The sequence below is a fragment of the Mytilus galloprovincialis genome, chromosome 4, assembly GCF_965363235.1.
Source record: "Mytilus galloprovincialis chromosome 4, xbMytGall1.hap1.1, whole genome shotgun sequence".
NCBI classification, from domain to species: domain Eukaryota; kingdom Metazoa; phylum Mollusca; class Bivalvia; order Mytilida; family Mytilidae; genus Mytilus; species Mytilus galloprovincialis.
In genome coordinates this window covers 18,546,946-18,561,461 of record NC_134841.1, presented here as the reverse complement: position 1 = coordinate 18,561,461, position 14,516 = coordinate 18,546,946, and the positions used below count along the sequence as shown (strand labels likewise).

Genomic DNA, 14,516 nt, shown 5'->3' with positions numbered 1-14,516 from the left:
AAACGGATATATCTTGCATAAGAACCTGTCCAAACAATTTCCCGGGGTTTAAAATTATGTAGGTGTAATACCACCATTGATTTTCGCATATTAGTCTTTGTTAGATTTGCACTTTTCAAAAAATTGTGCAGAATTTATCTTTTACCAAATAAAAAAATACTTGGCATGAGTAAATTTTATCCTGTCCAGTACTATAAAAAAAAATTCACATATCATTTCATTGCTTTTCAGTAAGAAAATATCCATCACTGCCAATCAAACTTTCGGCACCTATTTTTTTAGCTGTGTGCAAGCTTTAGTAACATTTAACCTGAAGTTTTCAATATATTCTATAGAAACACCAAATAAACAAATATTGTTGTTTAGAAACACCTAAGTTATATGTTTATCACCCTGAACTTTTTAACTGCAATGAAATGTAGGATTAATTTTCTTATAACTGTCAAAATCAAGGGATTATTTTTGTTTTCACTCTTTTTTCAACCGTATGCAACCGGATTTGACGGTACTATGATTTGGTGGCATTTACACCTGTATCATTGCTAATGTAATGTCTTTTTAATTCTATATAAAATTTTCTTGGAAACACTGAATTTTCATTCGGTTATAAAGTGAGTTCCACCTTCAACGATTTCGACAATGGTACCATTCCGCTATTGTTTGATGCTAGAGAAATCACTTTATAAAACTTATCTAACATATATATAATTTATTGGATTAACTAACCGACACGACGAATGTCACATGAGGAGCAAGATCTTTTTTCATATCTTTCTGGAGCCCCTGAAATCACAGTCAGTTTATGATTACGTTGGTTCGTGTCGCTCGATCAGTCTTTAGTTTTCTCTGCAAATTATGTGTACGCTGGTGTTGTTTGTCATTTTTTCGTTTTTCGTTGTTTTTATTTTGTTGCCAAGGCATCGTCAGAGTGACTATGCCTTTGGTTATACATTTTTGCTACTATTTTTTCAATCAGTTGACGCAAGTATGTATTCATAAAAACGGTGTGGAAGACGTATCCATGAGTGTACATAACAAAATTTTCTTGAAAAATACTCACAAATTCATTTGTGAGACTTACCACTCTTAAAACAAATCAGGTGCACCAATGAACAGCAAAATGCAATGACTTCATATCTTTGTCAAAACAGGCCATCAATGAAATATTCGGGAAAACGTTAACTTGTCGATAATGAACGTCACATTGTCTGATGACGTCGACAAAACACAATATTATGACGTCGAACTAACGACAATCGCAAGAAATGTGCCGTCCAGTAACAAATAATCCACGCACTTGTGAAAATCGATGGATTGCTATTTGACCGACTGACAACACTATAAGCTATAGAAGGTAAATCAAGCAGAGTAATCTAAGATTCATAATGTCAAAAGACATTTTAGGCACTTGTTCTCAAGTTCTCAAAATTCTTTCAGAACATGTTTCATCTGATAATGAAATCAGCAAAACTTTATCGCCGGGAAATGAAAATGGACTTTGCATAAATAAAACAAATTCGGCTAATTTAACACAGAAAGGTGGACGGAGTATTGAAACAGTTAAAACAGTTGTATGTCATTCACCCGAACCTGTAGACAAAATGCCGATACTTGCAAATGCGCTGAATGTTGCAACACCATTTCAAGCCATAAACCCTCAGGAATGTCAGAAAACAGAGATTTTCTTTATGTCAGCAGATGGATCTATAAAAAGAAGATTTCTACCAGAAGATTTACCAGCAAAAAGAAGGCATCCTGCACCTACTCTCATGCCAGGTATATTTTTATTGAGTTTAAATAAACAAATAATATTTTTTATAAGAATTTAGGCAAAAAAACAATTAAGAATAGCCTCTCCAATACAATTTGCGCTCAAAGTTATTTTCCAAAAAAATGTGCAAGAAAATGTTTGATTGATAGAGGGTTGTTGAGATTGCTATATATATACGCCACATTCGACACTCTTTGCTCAACAATTTTTTTTGTCGAAGACTTCAAGAGGAAAGATGTCAATCCCCTGCAATTAAGATAGGCATGCTACCTGCAACGGGTGGGACTCGAACTTACAATCTCAATATTTACAGGTTACAAATAGTAGTTACTGTATAGAGGGGGGATAGGAGGGGTCCTGATCCCGAAATCCCGGGGTTAAAAACACGAAATCCCGAGATCCCGAATTTAAATAACTTAAATCCCGACATCCCGAGATTCGAAAAAAAGAATTCCCGGATCCCGAATGGGTCAATCCCGAAATCCCGAGCTTAAAAACACCCAATCCCGGCGTCCCGATAAAGGTCCTATTCCCCCTCTGTATAGATGAACTAATTACCCACTTGGCCACCGATGTTCCGCGACTGAATATTGAATTCATTTGCGCCAATTTTGACTTACATCTAGAAATTTACACCAAGGGTCGATTGAGAACAAAATTTTAATGACTTATCTCATCTTCTCCACTGTGAACTTTCTATTTCTATGCAGCAACATTGCGGCAGTGCCGTCCTAAAGAGTCTAAAAATCTCCTTGTTGATACGATATTTCAGGGCTTCAATCTATGCATTGCTTTCATGATTACTGTCGCCATCACGAGTTAGATGACCGTAATTGAGTATCTGTCTCATATAGATGACGACAGATATGTTCCAATTGTCGTAACCTCAAGCCCGTCCTCTTTTCCTCGGATGTGAACTATCGAATGAGACTTGTCATCGGATTAGTAATTACACAAGAAACACGATGAGTGACTTGTTTATGCAACATTGCTATTTAAAGATTCCTCTTATGTTTTTATAGATATGAATTCAATAACACAAAAACAAAAAAACTAACATTAAGACTAGACACACAAAGTACTGATCTGAGAGTATTCGCAGTCATTAAAAGCTAATTCAAAGACAATATTACTATAACAACTAATAAGTAATGTTCAGCCATTATACTAAAGTCTGAAATATAATTCAAAGTTGTATTCCTGCATATAAATACAAACTTGTAACTAAAATTTATATCATATACATGTTCACGTTTATTAGGTACTGGGATACCGTATAGAACACCTGGTCAAAGTTCTCGGAATAAGAATGGTAAGATAAAACGTCCAATGAATGCCTTTATGATCTGGGCAAGAACAGCAAGAGGAAAGCTGGCTGAGGAAACCCCAAATGCATCAAATGCTGAGATAAGTGTCAAATTGGGAGAGTTGTGGAGTCATTTGGCAAAGGATGAGAAGCAGAAGTACTATATGGAAGCAGAAAGGGTTAAAGCAAGACACAGACAAGACTTCCCAGGTTCGCAGTATTACAATTTACTCACAAAATTACTAATGGAACTCTCTTTTACTGTAGAATTGTAAACCCTGCATCAAATGATGAAAACTGTTCATGAAATAACAATTTCTACATCATTTTCCATAAAATCACGGATTCACTAATCTATTTCTGTCAGCTTTACATTTCATATATTGACTGTGAGAGGAAAAAGAACAATAAAAGCGATGCTCCTATGGTTCTGGGATTTTCATGTGACTGTAGAGATTGTATGCTCTGTCTCCTTTTCCCCCAATTAGCTGATTCTTTAACGTATAAGTGCTTCAAATAATGTGAAAAGCAATTAAAATTAAGACGAAGATGCTCGGATTCAGTTAAAACAATTCTAGACTATTGCAATAGTTCATAGAAATCCGTTATATCGAATTTAAATATATTTTTCCATGCAGTAGGTTTTACTTTTTTTGAAAAAAAAAGGGGGGGGGGTAAATATTTTCTTGCTGCTATCATGGTTTATAATTTAAAAAAAAACGGATTTAAAAAAGGATCTCTATAAAGATATTGTGAAAACAACCCCGAGGATAAGATTTAACAGAAGAAATTGTATCTAAAATAGATTTCAAGTGAGAATTTATCAAACCATTTAAGGAGGCTTGCGGGTATCAAAATTTCAGAAAAAAAATAAACGTTTTTGTTTTCATTACAAATTTGATTTATTACTTTATTAGTTGTTACTTTATCATATGGAACAAAACTCATTCAAAAAAATCAATTCGTTGTGGCCGCAGATGACTTTCAAAATGTATATATCATTGAAAAAGCTCCAAATTATCTCCCTTTGGTGCAAAAATGCCATTTTTTTTTGGCATTAAAATTGAAATATCTTTTTTAACTCATCGATGACCTATAGTTTTTATTATTATTTTCAAATAAGCTGTACTTAAACTAAACTATTGTAAAATTTGGGTGATATCTGTAGTTTAGTTTTTCTTTTATTCAAGTTCGATATTACCTTTATTTCTCCTATTAGTTCAACAGAAAAAAAGTAATTTTACAAAAAACGTATGCTTCTTTCGAAGGCAGATTGTGAGCTTAAATGATCGGTGACTACATTTTTTATTTCATCTTTCAATTTTAAAAGTACGAGATAAAGAATTATCATTCTTATAATCTATGAAGAATTGTTGGCTCCTCAAGTTAAATAGTTCAGAGTTTTTACTATGGCCTAATGATTTCCCCTAAAAATCTAAACCATTTAAAACTGACGGATGGTTGACTTCAAGAGGACCATACAAAGAGTTAACAAAATACGACGATACCCAACAGAAAAAAAAAGAACAATTGAAATTAATGATTTGTTTAAAATTTGGACCTTAAATTGATTTATTTTGTTCTTTAAATCATCAGAATTCAATAATTTTAGATTGGATTTATCAACCAGAGCCATCGACAAAGAAAGGCGTCGAGGAATGTGGAACCACTCTAAATCACAGACAGCTATGGAGTAAATACAACGAAAGTCGACCAAAAATGGCTGCAAGTCAAATTGCACCGACACCTCAAGGACCTTTTGTTAATTTTATTGGACAACAAAACAGACCAATATTACCCCGTAATGTAATGCCTATTCAACCTGTAACGATGCTACCTCAAGGTAACCAATTTGTCTGTCCGCCAGGACTACGAATCGTTCAACCAATGCAATATCCCATGTACGGACAGCCATTCCAGCCAAGGAATTTCTTGAATGGTATGTTATTTATATTTACCTCTATACAGCAACACTTATTACTATGATCACTGAATGTACGCAGCAATAAACATCCATCTTTATATACCGCAACACTGAATATCATATCACATTTTTATTCAACTGTCTTTATCATTTAGGGCTCTTTATACTAGTAATCATACATAAAAATCAGTTACTAAAATATTTTGGTCTAATCAATATATATATGTTACAGGCATTTTATAGATTTAGGCATTTTGTAACATATACATCCATATAAGACTTGGGATGATTATATATTATATGTTTATATTCATGCTCAGGAAATCAGCTTCCTTTTCAAGACGTTCCAAGATTACAAACAGCAGGAATACCTGACTACAATGCCGTACAAAATGTCACAATAATACACCCCAAACCAGTTCCTGTTCAAATACCAGCTCCGAGGGGTAGACCGCCTGTGGTCACTGAGAGACTTAAAGGTATGATTAGTTAGAGTGATTATAGATGATGTCCATTTAACGTGTATTATACTTTTAATGATGTCTCGGGAAAGTAAGGTCTGGACCAAAATAACGAGAAGTCAACATTGATCAATAAACCATAAACAAATTCAGTTGCACACATTCGGATGGACATGGCCAATACCTATTTTTTTTTTTAGAATAAGTACATGTAATGTCATTGACAATGAATGAGACAACTAGCTATCAGAGACCAAATGGAGCGGATCCAAGCATGTATAGGTAACCGTACGACCCCCAACAATGAGAATATACCGTATATTCATCGAAAAACGGGCCGGATATGTTAACATATTAAAGAATATGAAAGAAAAAAATACAATGGGCTGATTTATGCATAACAATAAATTATTTTGTATATCGCTATAAAATGTTGACAGATATATATGCACCATACATTCATTTTCAGTGAAAATGAACTGGACTATGAAATTGAGTTCAAGGACGATAGACATATGCAAGTCGGAAACTTCAGACCATGGCATGCGTCATTTGTATATCCAGTTTGTCTACCTTCTGTTCCGTGCTCTGCGATATTCTTCCTAGACGAGACAATGTAGCAAAAACTTATATATACGACGAATACTTGTGTTCATGCCCTGTGACAGTGAGCTGAATTTTATTTTAGTGAGCTATCGTCTATCATTTATTTCTGCATTATATAAATAATTCATTTTTTTTTCTATCCAATGAACACAGATATAACTTTTTATGAATTCAGCTGTTCCAGCAGACTTACAGGCAAAGATTCAAGCTGAAGCAGCTGGGAAAACAGTTCATCATCCTATCACATTGGAAAGCAAAGCCTGTAATGCAACAGAAAAGAATGAAAAGACAAATGAAGTATGTCAGAAAGATACACAAGCACCCGAGACGTCTGCTAATGACAATACTGACAAGCCAGTAGAGGATAAAGAGCTAAAGACAAAGAAAGCACAGAGGACAAGAAAAAAGGACAATGATAATAAAAAATCGTAAGACATTTTGCATGTTAACATTTCTACCCTTTTTTTATATACTTAAGCAATCATCCTTAGAACTATTCGTTCGGCCTATTTTACTGAACTAGATTTTTCTTTAAATAATTGGATCAGAATGATGGTCTTCAATCTTCAACCTGTGATTGCTAAAGCAGAGTATCATAAGAAGAAGCGGATTCAGATTTTTTTTAAGTAATCAGAAGAGCTTGCAGTGTGTTTATATCATTCTCTTACACAATATGTATATGAGGTAATTGAAATGTTAGTTAAAGAATACGCGTGATTGCACCAAACAACATTGCATTTTGTTTTTAATCAAATATGGTTCTAGGTCTTCAAAGAAATCAAAGAAAGCAGACCATAGCAACACTTTAGACACAGACAAGACTACCGATGATGATTCAGAGCTTGCCTCTACCACTCTTCCCGGAAGTACGACACAGCTGAGAGAGGAACATCCAGAAGACTTTTGGCCGTTCCCGTTCCCACCAGCAGAGCAGGAATCTCACGTGGACGACATGTTTGAGGGTAATAACTTCTTATGATTTTTATATTTCCAACATATTTTCCAAATGAATGTTCTTTTTCTGACTGTCTTTGAATTTGCTTTATTTTGCGACAAATCACTACTTTTGATGTTGAGAAACGAACTTGTTATAAAACCAACAAGATACTGCAACATGAAAAAAATGCAATCAAATCATTTCAAACAGCTAATACTAGTACTAGATACATTCCATTGTCATAAAACCGGTTTTAGAAGAATTCGACTCAAGGAGTTTTCAATTTAGGGATGTGGATCTGTTTTACTCTTTTTTGTGATGTACTACAGAATAGCAATACTGTAATTTAATTGAAGAGTTGTTGTAATATTGTCTCTGTTTTGTTATTATTTGAAACAGTACTTTACTTTACCTTTCAGGTCCAATAGATGATACCATTGTAGAAAGAGATCCATATAATACCTACTTCTGTAGAGAAAAGGAAAAGGGTGAAGACGATAAACTAAATGTGGATGTCTCAAGGTAAGAACCTCTTCAATAACATATACATTGTACCTACTTCTGTAGAGAAAAGGAAAAGGGAGAAGACGATAAACTAAATGTGGATGTCTCAAGGTAAGAACCTCTTCAATAACATATACATTCTACCTACTTCTGTAGAGAAAAGGAAAAGGGAGAAGACGATAAACTAAATGTGGATGTCTCAAGGTAAGAACCTCTTCAATAACATATACATTGTACCTACTTCTGTAGAGAAAAAGAAAAGGGTGAAGACGATAAACTAAACGTGGATGTCTCAAGGTAAGAACCTCTTCAATTACATATACATTGTACCTACTTCTGTAGAGAAAAGGAAAAGGGTGAAGACGATAAACTAAACGTGGATGTCTCAAGGTAAGAACCTCTTCAATTACATATACATTGTACCTACTTCTGTAGAGAAAAGGAAAAGGGAGAAGACGATAAACTAAACGTGGAATTGTCTCAAGGTAAGAACCTCTTCAATTACATATACATTGTACCTACTTCTGTAGAGAAAAGGAAAAGGGAGAAGACGATAAACTAAATGTGGATGTCTCAAGGTAAGAACCTCTTCAATAACATATACATTGTACCTACTTCTGTAGAGAAAAAGAAAAGGGTGAAGACGATAAACTAAACGTGGATGTCTCAAGGTAAAAACCTCTTCAATTACATATACATTGTACCTACTTCTGTAGAGAAAAGGAAAAGGGTGAAGACGATAAACTAAATGTGGATGTCTCAAGGTAAGAACCTCTTCAATTACATATACATTGTACCTACTTCTGTAGAGAAAAGGAAAAGGGTGAAGACGATAAACTAAATGTGGATGTCTCAAGGTAAGAACCTCTTCAATAACATATACATTGTACCTACTTCTGTAGAGAAAAAGAAAAGGGTGAAGACGATAAACTAAACGTGGATGTCTCAAGGTAAGAACCTCTTCAATTACATATACATTGTACCTACTTCTGTAGAGAAAAGGAGAAGGGAGAAGACGATAAACTAAATGTGGATGTCTCAAGGTAAGAACCTCTTCAATAACATATACATTGTACCTACTTCTGTAGAGAAAAGGAAAAGGGAGAAGACGATAAACTAAATGTGGATGTCTCAAGGTAAGAACCTCTTCAATAAAATATACATTGTACCTACTTCTGAAGAGAAAAAGAAAAGGGAGAAGACGATAAACTAAATGTGGATGTCTCAAGGTAAGAACCTCTTCAATAACATATACATTGTACCTACTTCTGTAGAGAAAAAGAAAAGGGAGAAGACGATAAACTAAATGTGGATGTCTCAAGGTAAGAACCTCTTCAATTACATATACATTATACCTACTTCTGTAGAGAAAAAGAAAAGGGAGAAGACGATAAACTAAATGTGGATGTCTCAAGGTAAGAACCTCTTCAATTACATATACATTGTACCTACTTCTGTAGAGAAAAAGGAAAAGGGAGAAGACGATAAACTAAATGAGGATGTCTCAAGGTAAAAACCTCTTCAATTACATATACATTGTACCTACTTCTGTAGAGAAAAGGAAAGGGAGAAGACGATAAACTAAATGTGGATGTCTCAAGGTAAGAACCTCTTTAGTATAACATATACATTGTACCTACTTCTGTAGAGAAAAAGAAAAGGGTGAAGACGATAAACTAAACGTGGATGTCTCAAGGTAAGAACCTCTTCAATTACATATACATTGTACCTACTTCTGTAGAGAAAAGGAGAAGGGAGAAGACGATAAACTAAATGTGGATGTCTCAAGGTAAGAACCTCTTCAATAACATATATACATTGTACCTACTTCTGTAGAGAAAAGGAAAAGGGAGAAGACGATAAACTAAATGTGGATGTCTCAAGGTAAGAACCTCTTCAATTACATATACATTGTACCTACTTCTGTAGAGAAAAAGGAAAAGGGAGAAGACGATAAACTAAATGTGGATGTCTCAAGGTAAAAACCTCTTCAATTACATATACATTGTACCTACTTCTGTAGAGAAAAAGAAAAAGGAGAAGACGATAAACTAAATGTGGATGTCTCAAGGTAAGAACCTCTTCAATAAAATATACATTGTACCTACTTCTGTAGAGAAAAAGAAAAGGGAGAAGACGATAAACTAAATGTGGATGTCTCAAGGTAAGAACCTCTTCAATAACATATACATTGTACCTACTTCTGTAGAGAAAAAGAAAAGGGAGAAGACGATAAACTAAATGTGGATGTCTCAAGGTAAGAACCTCTTCAATAACATATACATTGTACCTACTTCTGTAGAGAAAAGGAAAAGGGAGAAGACGATAAACTAAATGTGGATGTCTCAAGGTAAGAACCTCTTCAATAACATATACATTGTACCTACTTCTGTAGAGAAAAAGAAAAGGGAGAAGACGATAAACTAAATGTGGATGTCTCAAGGTAAGAACCTCTTCAATTACATATACATTATACCTACTTCTGTAGAGAAAAAGAAAAGGGAGAAGACGATAAACTAAATGTGGATGTCTCAAGGTAAGAACCTCTTCAATTACATATACATTGTACCTACTTCTGTAGAGAAAAAGGAAAAGGGAGAAGACGATAAACTAAATGTGGATGTCTCAAGGTAAAAACCTCTTCAATTACATATACATTGTACCTACTTCTGTAGAGAAAAGGAAAGGGAGAAGACGATAAACTAAATGTGGATGTCTCAAGGTAAGAACCTCTTTAGTATAACATATACATTGTACCTACTTCTGTAGAGAAAAAGAAAAGGGTGAAGACGATAAACTAAACGTGGATGTCTCAAGGTAAGAACCTCTTCAATTACATATACATTGTACCTACTTCTGTAGAGAAAAGAAGAAGGGAGAAGACGATAAACTAAATGTGGATGTCTCAAGGTAAGAACCTCTTCAATAACATATACATTGTACCTACTTCTGTAGAGAAAAGGAAAAGGGAGAAGACGATAAACTAAATGTGGATGTCTCAAGGTAAGAACCTCTTCAATTACATATACATTGTACCTACTTCTGTAGAGAAAAAGGAAAAGGGAGAAGACGATAAACTAAATGTGGATGTCTCAAGGTAAAAACCTCTTCAATTACATATACATTGTACCTACTTCTGTAGAGAAAAAGAAAAGGGAGAAGACGATAAACTAAATGTGGATGTCTCAAGGTAAGAACCTCTTCAATAAAATATACATTGTACCTACTTCTGTAGAGAAAAAGAAAAGGGAGAAGACGATAAACTAAATGTGGATGTCTCAAGGTAAGAACCTCTTCAATAACATATACATTGTACCTACTTCTGTAGAGAAAAAGGAAAAGGGAGAAGACGATAAACTAAATGTGGATGTCTCAAGGTAAGAACCTCTTCAATAACATATACATTGTACCTACTTCTGTAGAGAAAAGGAAAAGGGAGAAGACGATAAACTAAATGTGGATGTTTCAAGGTAAGAACCTCTTCAATAACATATACATTGTACCTACTTCTGTAGAGAAAAAGGAAAAGGGAGAAGACGATAAACTAAATGTGGATGTCTCAAGGTAAGAACCTCTTCAATAACATATACATTGTACCTACTTCTGTAGAGAAAAGGAAAAGGGAGAAGACGATAAACTAAATGTGGATGTCTCAAGGTAAGAACCTCTTCAATAACATATACATTGTACCTACTTCTGTAGAGAAAAAGGAAAAGGGAGAAGACGATAAACTAAATGTGGATGTTTCAAGGTAAGAACCTCTTCAATTACATATACATTGTACCTACTTCTGTAGAGAAAAAGAAAAGGGAGAAGACGATAAACTAAATGTGGATGTCTCAAGGTAAGAACCTCTTCAATAACATATTCATTGTACCTACTTCTGTAGAGAAAAGGAAAAGGGAGAAGACGATAAACTAAACGTGGATGTCTCAAGGTAAGAACCTCTTCAATTACATACATTGTACCTACTTCTGTAGAGAAAAAGAAAAGGGAGAAGACTATAAACTAAATGTGGATGATTTTGTAAGAATTTAAAAACAAATGTATCTATAGCTACCAGTTCTGGAAATGAAACCAATAATAAATGCAAATGGTAATGTGTCTACAGTGCCAAGGAATTTGTTTTTGTCCCGGCTGATAAAGCTGCTAATAATATCATTATTGTTTGACGTAAATTTTATATAGAGGTTTTGCAAAAGGAAATCACGAATTCACCAACATTCCAACTGACTTCATTTTCAGAAAACGACATCTGTAACAAACATAAACTTTTAGCTACTTCTTTACAAGCAGAACCAAACACAATGAAAGTCCCAACTATGTACTGGCTTCCGAAGCTGCACAAAAAACCTTACAAATATAGATTTATTTCATCTTCTAGCCATTGTTCAACTACTAAATTGTCTGTTTTACTTACTAGTACACTTGGTACAATAAAAAACCTGATAATAAATTGTTCAAATAAGGCCTTTGAAAATAGTGGAATTAATTACTTTTGGAGTGTCAAAAACTCATTGGAAGTACTTGATAAATTGCATGCATATATTGGTGATTTTGAATCTGTTCAAAGTTTTGATTTTTCTACCCTATATACCACTTTGCCTCATATTCTTATTAAGAATAAATTCACATCCCTAATTAACTGGGCATTTAAAAAGTCGGAATGCGAGTACATATGTTCAAACTCTTTTAGATCATTTTTTAGTAGCAATAAACAAAAGAACTATGTCAATTGGACATGCTTTGATACTATTTATGCACTTGAATTTTTACTTGATAACATTTTTGTTCGCTTTGGAGATTCCGTATATCGTCAAGTTATTGGAATTCCAATGGGGACTAACTGTGCACCACTTATTGCGGACCTGTTTTTGTATTGTTATGAGTTACAATTTATGACTAAAATTAGCAAAGCAACATTTGATACAAAAATTTAACAATACTTTTAGATATTTGGATGATATATTGGCTCTAAATAATGACGACTTCAGTATGTATACTAAAGAAATTTATCCTGTAGAACTTACTTTAAATAAAGCTAATGATAACAATGACCACTGCCCTTTCCTCGATCTTGATATCTATATCATAAACGGGAAGCTTAATACAAAAATTTATGATAAAAGAGATGATTTTTCGTTTCCTATTGTTAATTATCCATTTTTAGATGGTGACGTTCCCTTGTCACCATCTTATGGTGTTTATATATCTCAACTTGTACGATTCGCTCGTGTATGTAACAATGTATTAGATTTTAGCGAGAGAAATTTATGTATTACTGAAAAATTATTACACCAGGGTTTTCGATATCACAAACTGGTCAAAACATTTACTAAATTTTATCACCGGTATAAGGAAATAATTCGTAAATATAACTCAACATGCAGACATCTTATACGTTCAGGTATTTCACATCCAAAATTTTATGGAAATATTCTTTATAAAGCACAAAAATGTCAGTATTCTCCTCAGAAACTAACAAAACCTTTAAATAGACTTATTAAAAGGGGATATAGTTACGATACTGTTGTCAGGTCATTAAAGATTGCATATTTTGGCTTTAACATTGATTCACTGATAGGGTCTTTGCATCGGAACTAAACACATTTATTTCTAAAAAAACAGTTGTTGGCATGACACGGGTTATGTTCTTCTCATATATTTTATGATAGTATGATACTAAACCCCTAACGGGAGGGATTGTACCTGATATTCATATGATGAAGACATAATCTTTCAATCAGTTTAATTGAGGTCTGGAGCTGGCATGTCAGTTAACTGCTAGTAGTCTGCTGTTATTTATGTATTATTGTCATTTTATTTATTTTCTTTTGTTACATCTTTTGACATCGGACTCGGACTTCTCTTGAACTGAATTTTAATGTGCGTATTGTTATTCTTTTACTTTTCTACATTGGCTAGAGGTATAGGGGGAGGGTTGAGATCTCATAAACATGTTTAACCCCGCCGCAATTTTGCGCCTGTCCCAAGTCAGGAGCCTCTGGCCTTTGTTAGTCTTGTATGATTTTAAATTTTAGTTTCTTGTGTATAATTCGGAGTTTAGTATGGCGTCCATTATCACTGTACTATTATGCATATTTTAGGGGCCAGCTGAAGGACACCTACGGGTGCGGGAATTCTCGCTACATTGAAGACCCATTGGTTGCCTTCGGCTGTTGTTTGCTCTATGGTCGGGTGGTTGTCGCTTTGACATATTCACCATTTCCTTTCTCAATTTTACTTTTGATTTTACACTTCTATTTTTCAGCTGGCAACAATACTTAAGAAATGACCAGCAACAAAAACCTTCAGAACAATCAGAGAAGCTGGACACGTTTTTTGTTGAAGAGAAAGCTGAGATTGTTAACTGTCCCAGTGACTTTGATATATGTCCAATACCTGTTGCTTTGACTCTTACAAGGCAGGACGACGACAACAGACAAAATGATAAAATGGATACCAGTTTTGGTAACAGCATAACAAATGCCATCAACGTTCTGGGAGGACATGAAAACGAGGAACGTTATGAAAGCAATTATGCCATTGAAATAGATTCCGAAAATAGCAGCTCCGACTCAGACATCAGTTCAAAAAATATGGTGATAGATTGTAATGATCATTCTGATAGTTATATTAACCATAATACAATCCCTGGGAGACAAGTCACAACACCAATGGATACACGACCCCTTAAAAAGCGTACTAATCGATATATACATAACATGGAGGATAGCAATGGAACATTAGGTGAACAGCAAATATCACGAGAGCAATCGAAATCTCATTCCAATACAGCGAAATATATTTCTCATCAAGTTGACGATTGTCTATCACAGTTAAGGAAACCCATTCAGTTGTAATCAGCTGAGTTTGTTCTATATGCCGGTTGAAGTGCGTTTTGATGATTGCATTCAAATGGTAAAATTGTACAAACTATTTTGAAAAGACTATACTTGTAAACTGACGATCATAAAAAGTTCTTTTTATAAAGTTTTATATCGAAA

At 34.2% G+C, this 14,516-nt stretch overlaps 1 protein-coding gene and 1 long non-coding RNA gene across 4 annotated transcripts in view; one reads left to right on the top strand and one right to left on the bottom strand.

Moving 5' to 3' along the window:
- The window catches only part of LOC143071530 (uncharacterized), a 20,919-nt gene extending 19,683 nt beyond the window's left edge, over positions 1-1,236 (bottom strand). The window contains exon 1 of the long non-coding RNA XR_012976914.1: positions 1,082-1,236. This is a non-coding gene — a long non-coding RNA (uncharacterized LOC143071530). The remainder of the gene's footprint in view (positions 1-1,081) is intronic.
- Positions 1,224-14,516, top strand: LOC143071526 (uncharacterized). 3 transcript variants are annotated; one of them, XM_076245887.1, is made up of 9 exons: positions 1,231-1,354; positions 1,696-1,776; positions 3,033-3,287; positions 4,690-5,016; positions 5,322-5,480; positions 6,244-6,496; positions 6,834-7,030; positions 7,425-7,527; positions 13,781-14,516. In XM_076245887.1, exons 2-9 carry the CDS (start codon positions 1,770-1,772, stop codon positions 14,370-14,372), a joined length of 1,893 nt encoding a protein of 630 aa, XP_076102002.1. In that variant the 5' UTR covers positions 1,231-1,354; positions 1,696-1,769; the 3' UTR covers positions 14,373-14,516. The 3 variants fall into 3 exon arrangements, with proteins under 3 accessions (XP_076102001.1, XP_076102002.1, XP_076102004.1); XM_076245889.1 differs by having other exon boundaries at positions 1,235-1,354; positions 1,699-1,776; XM_076245886.1 differs by having other exon boundaries at positions 1,224-1,776.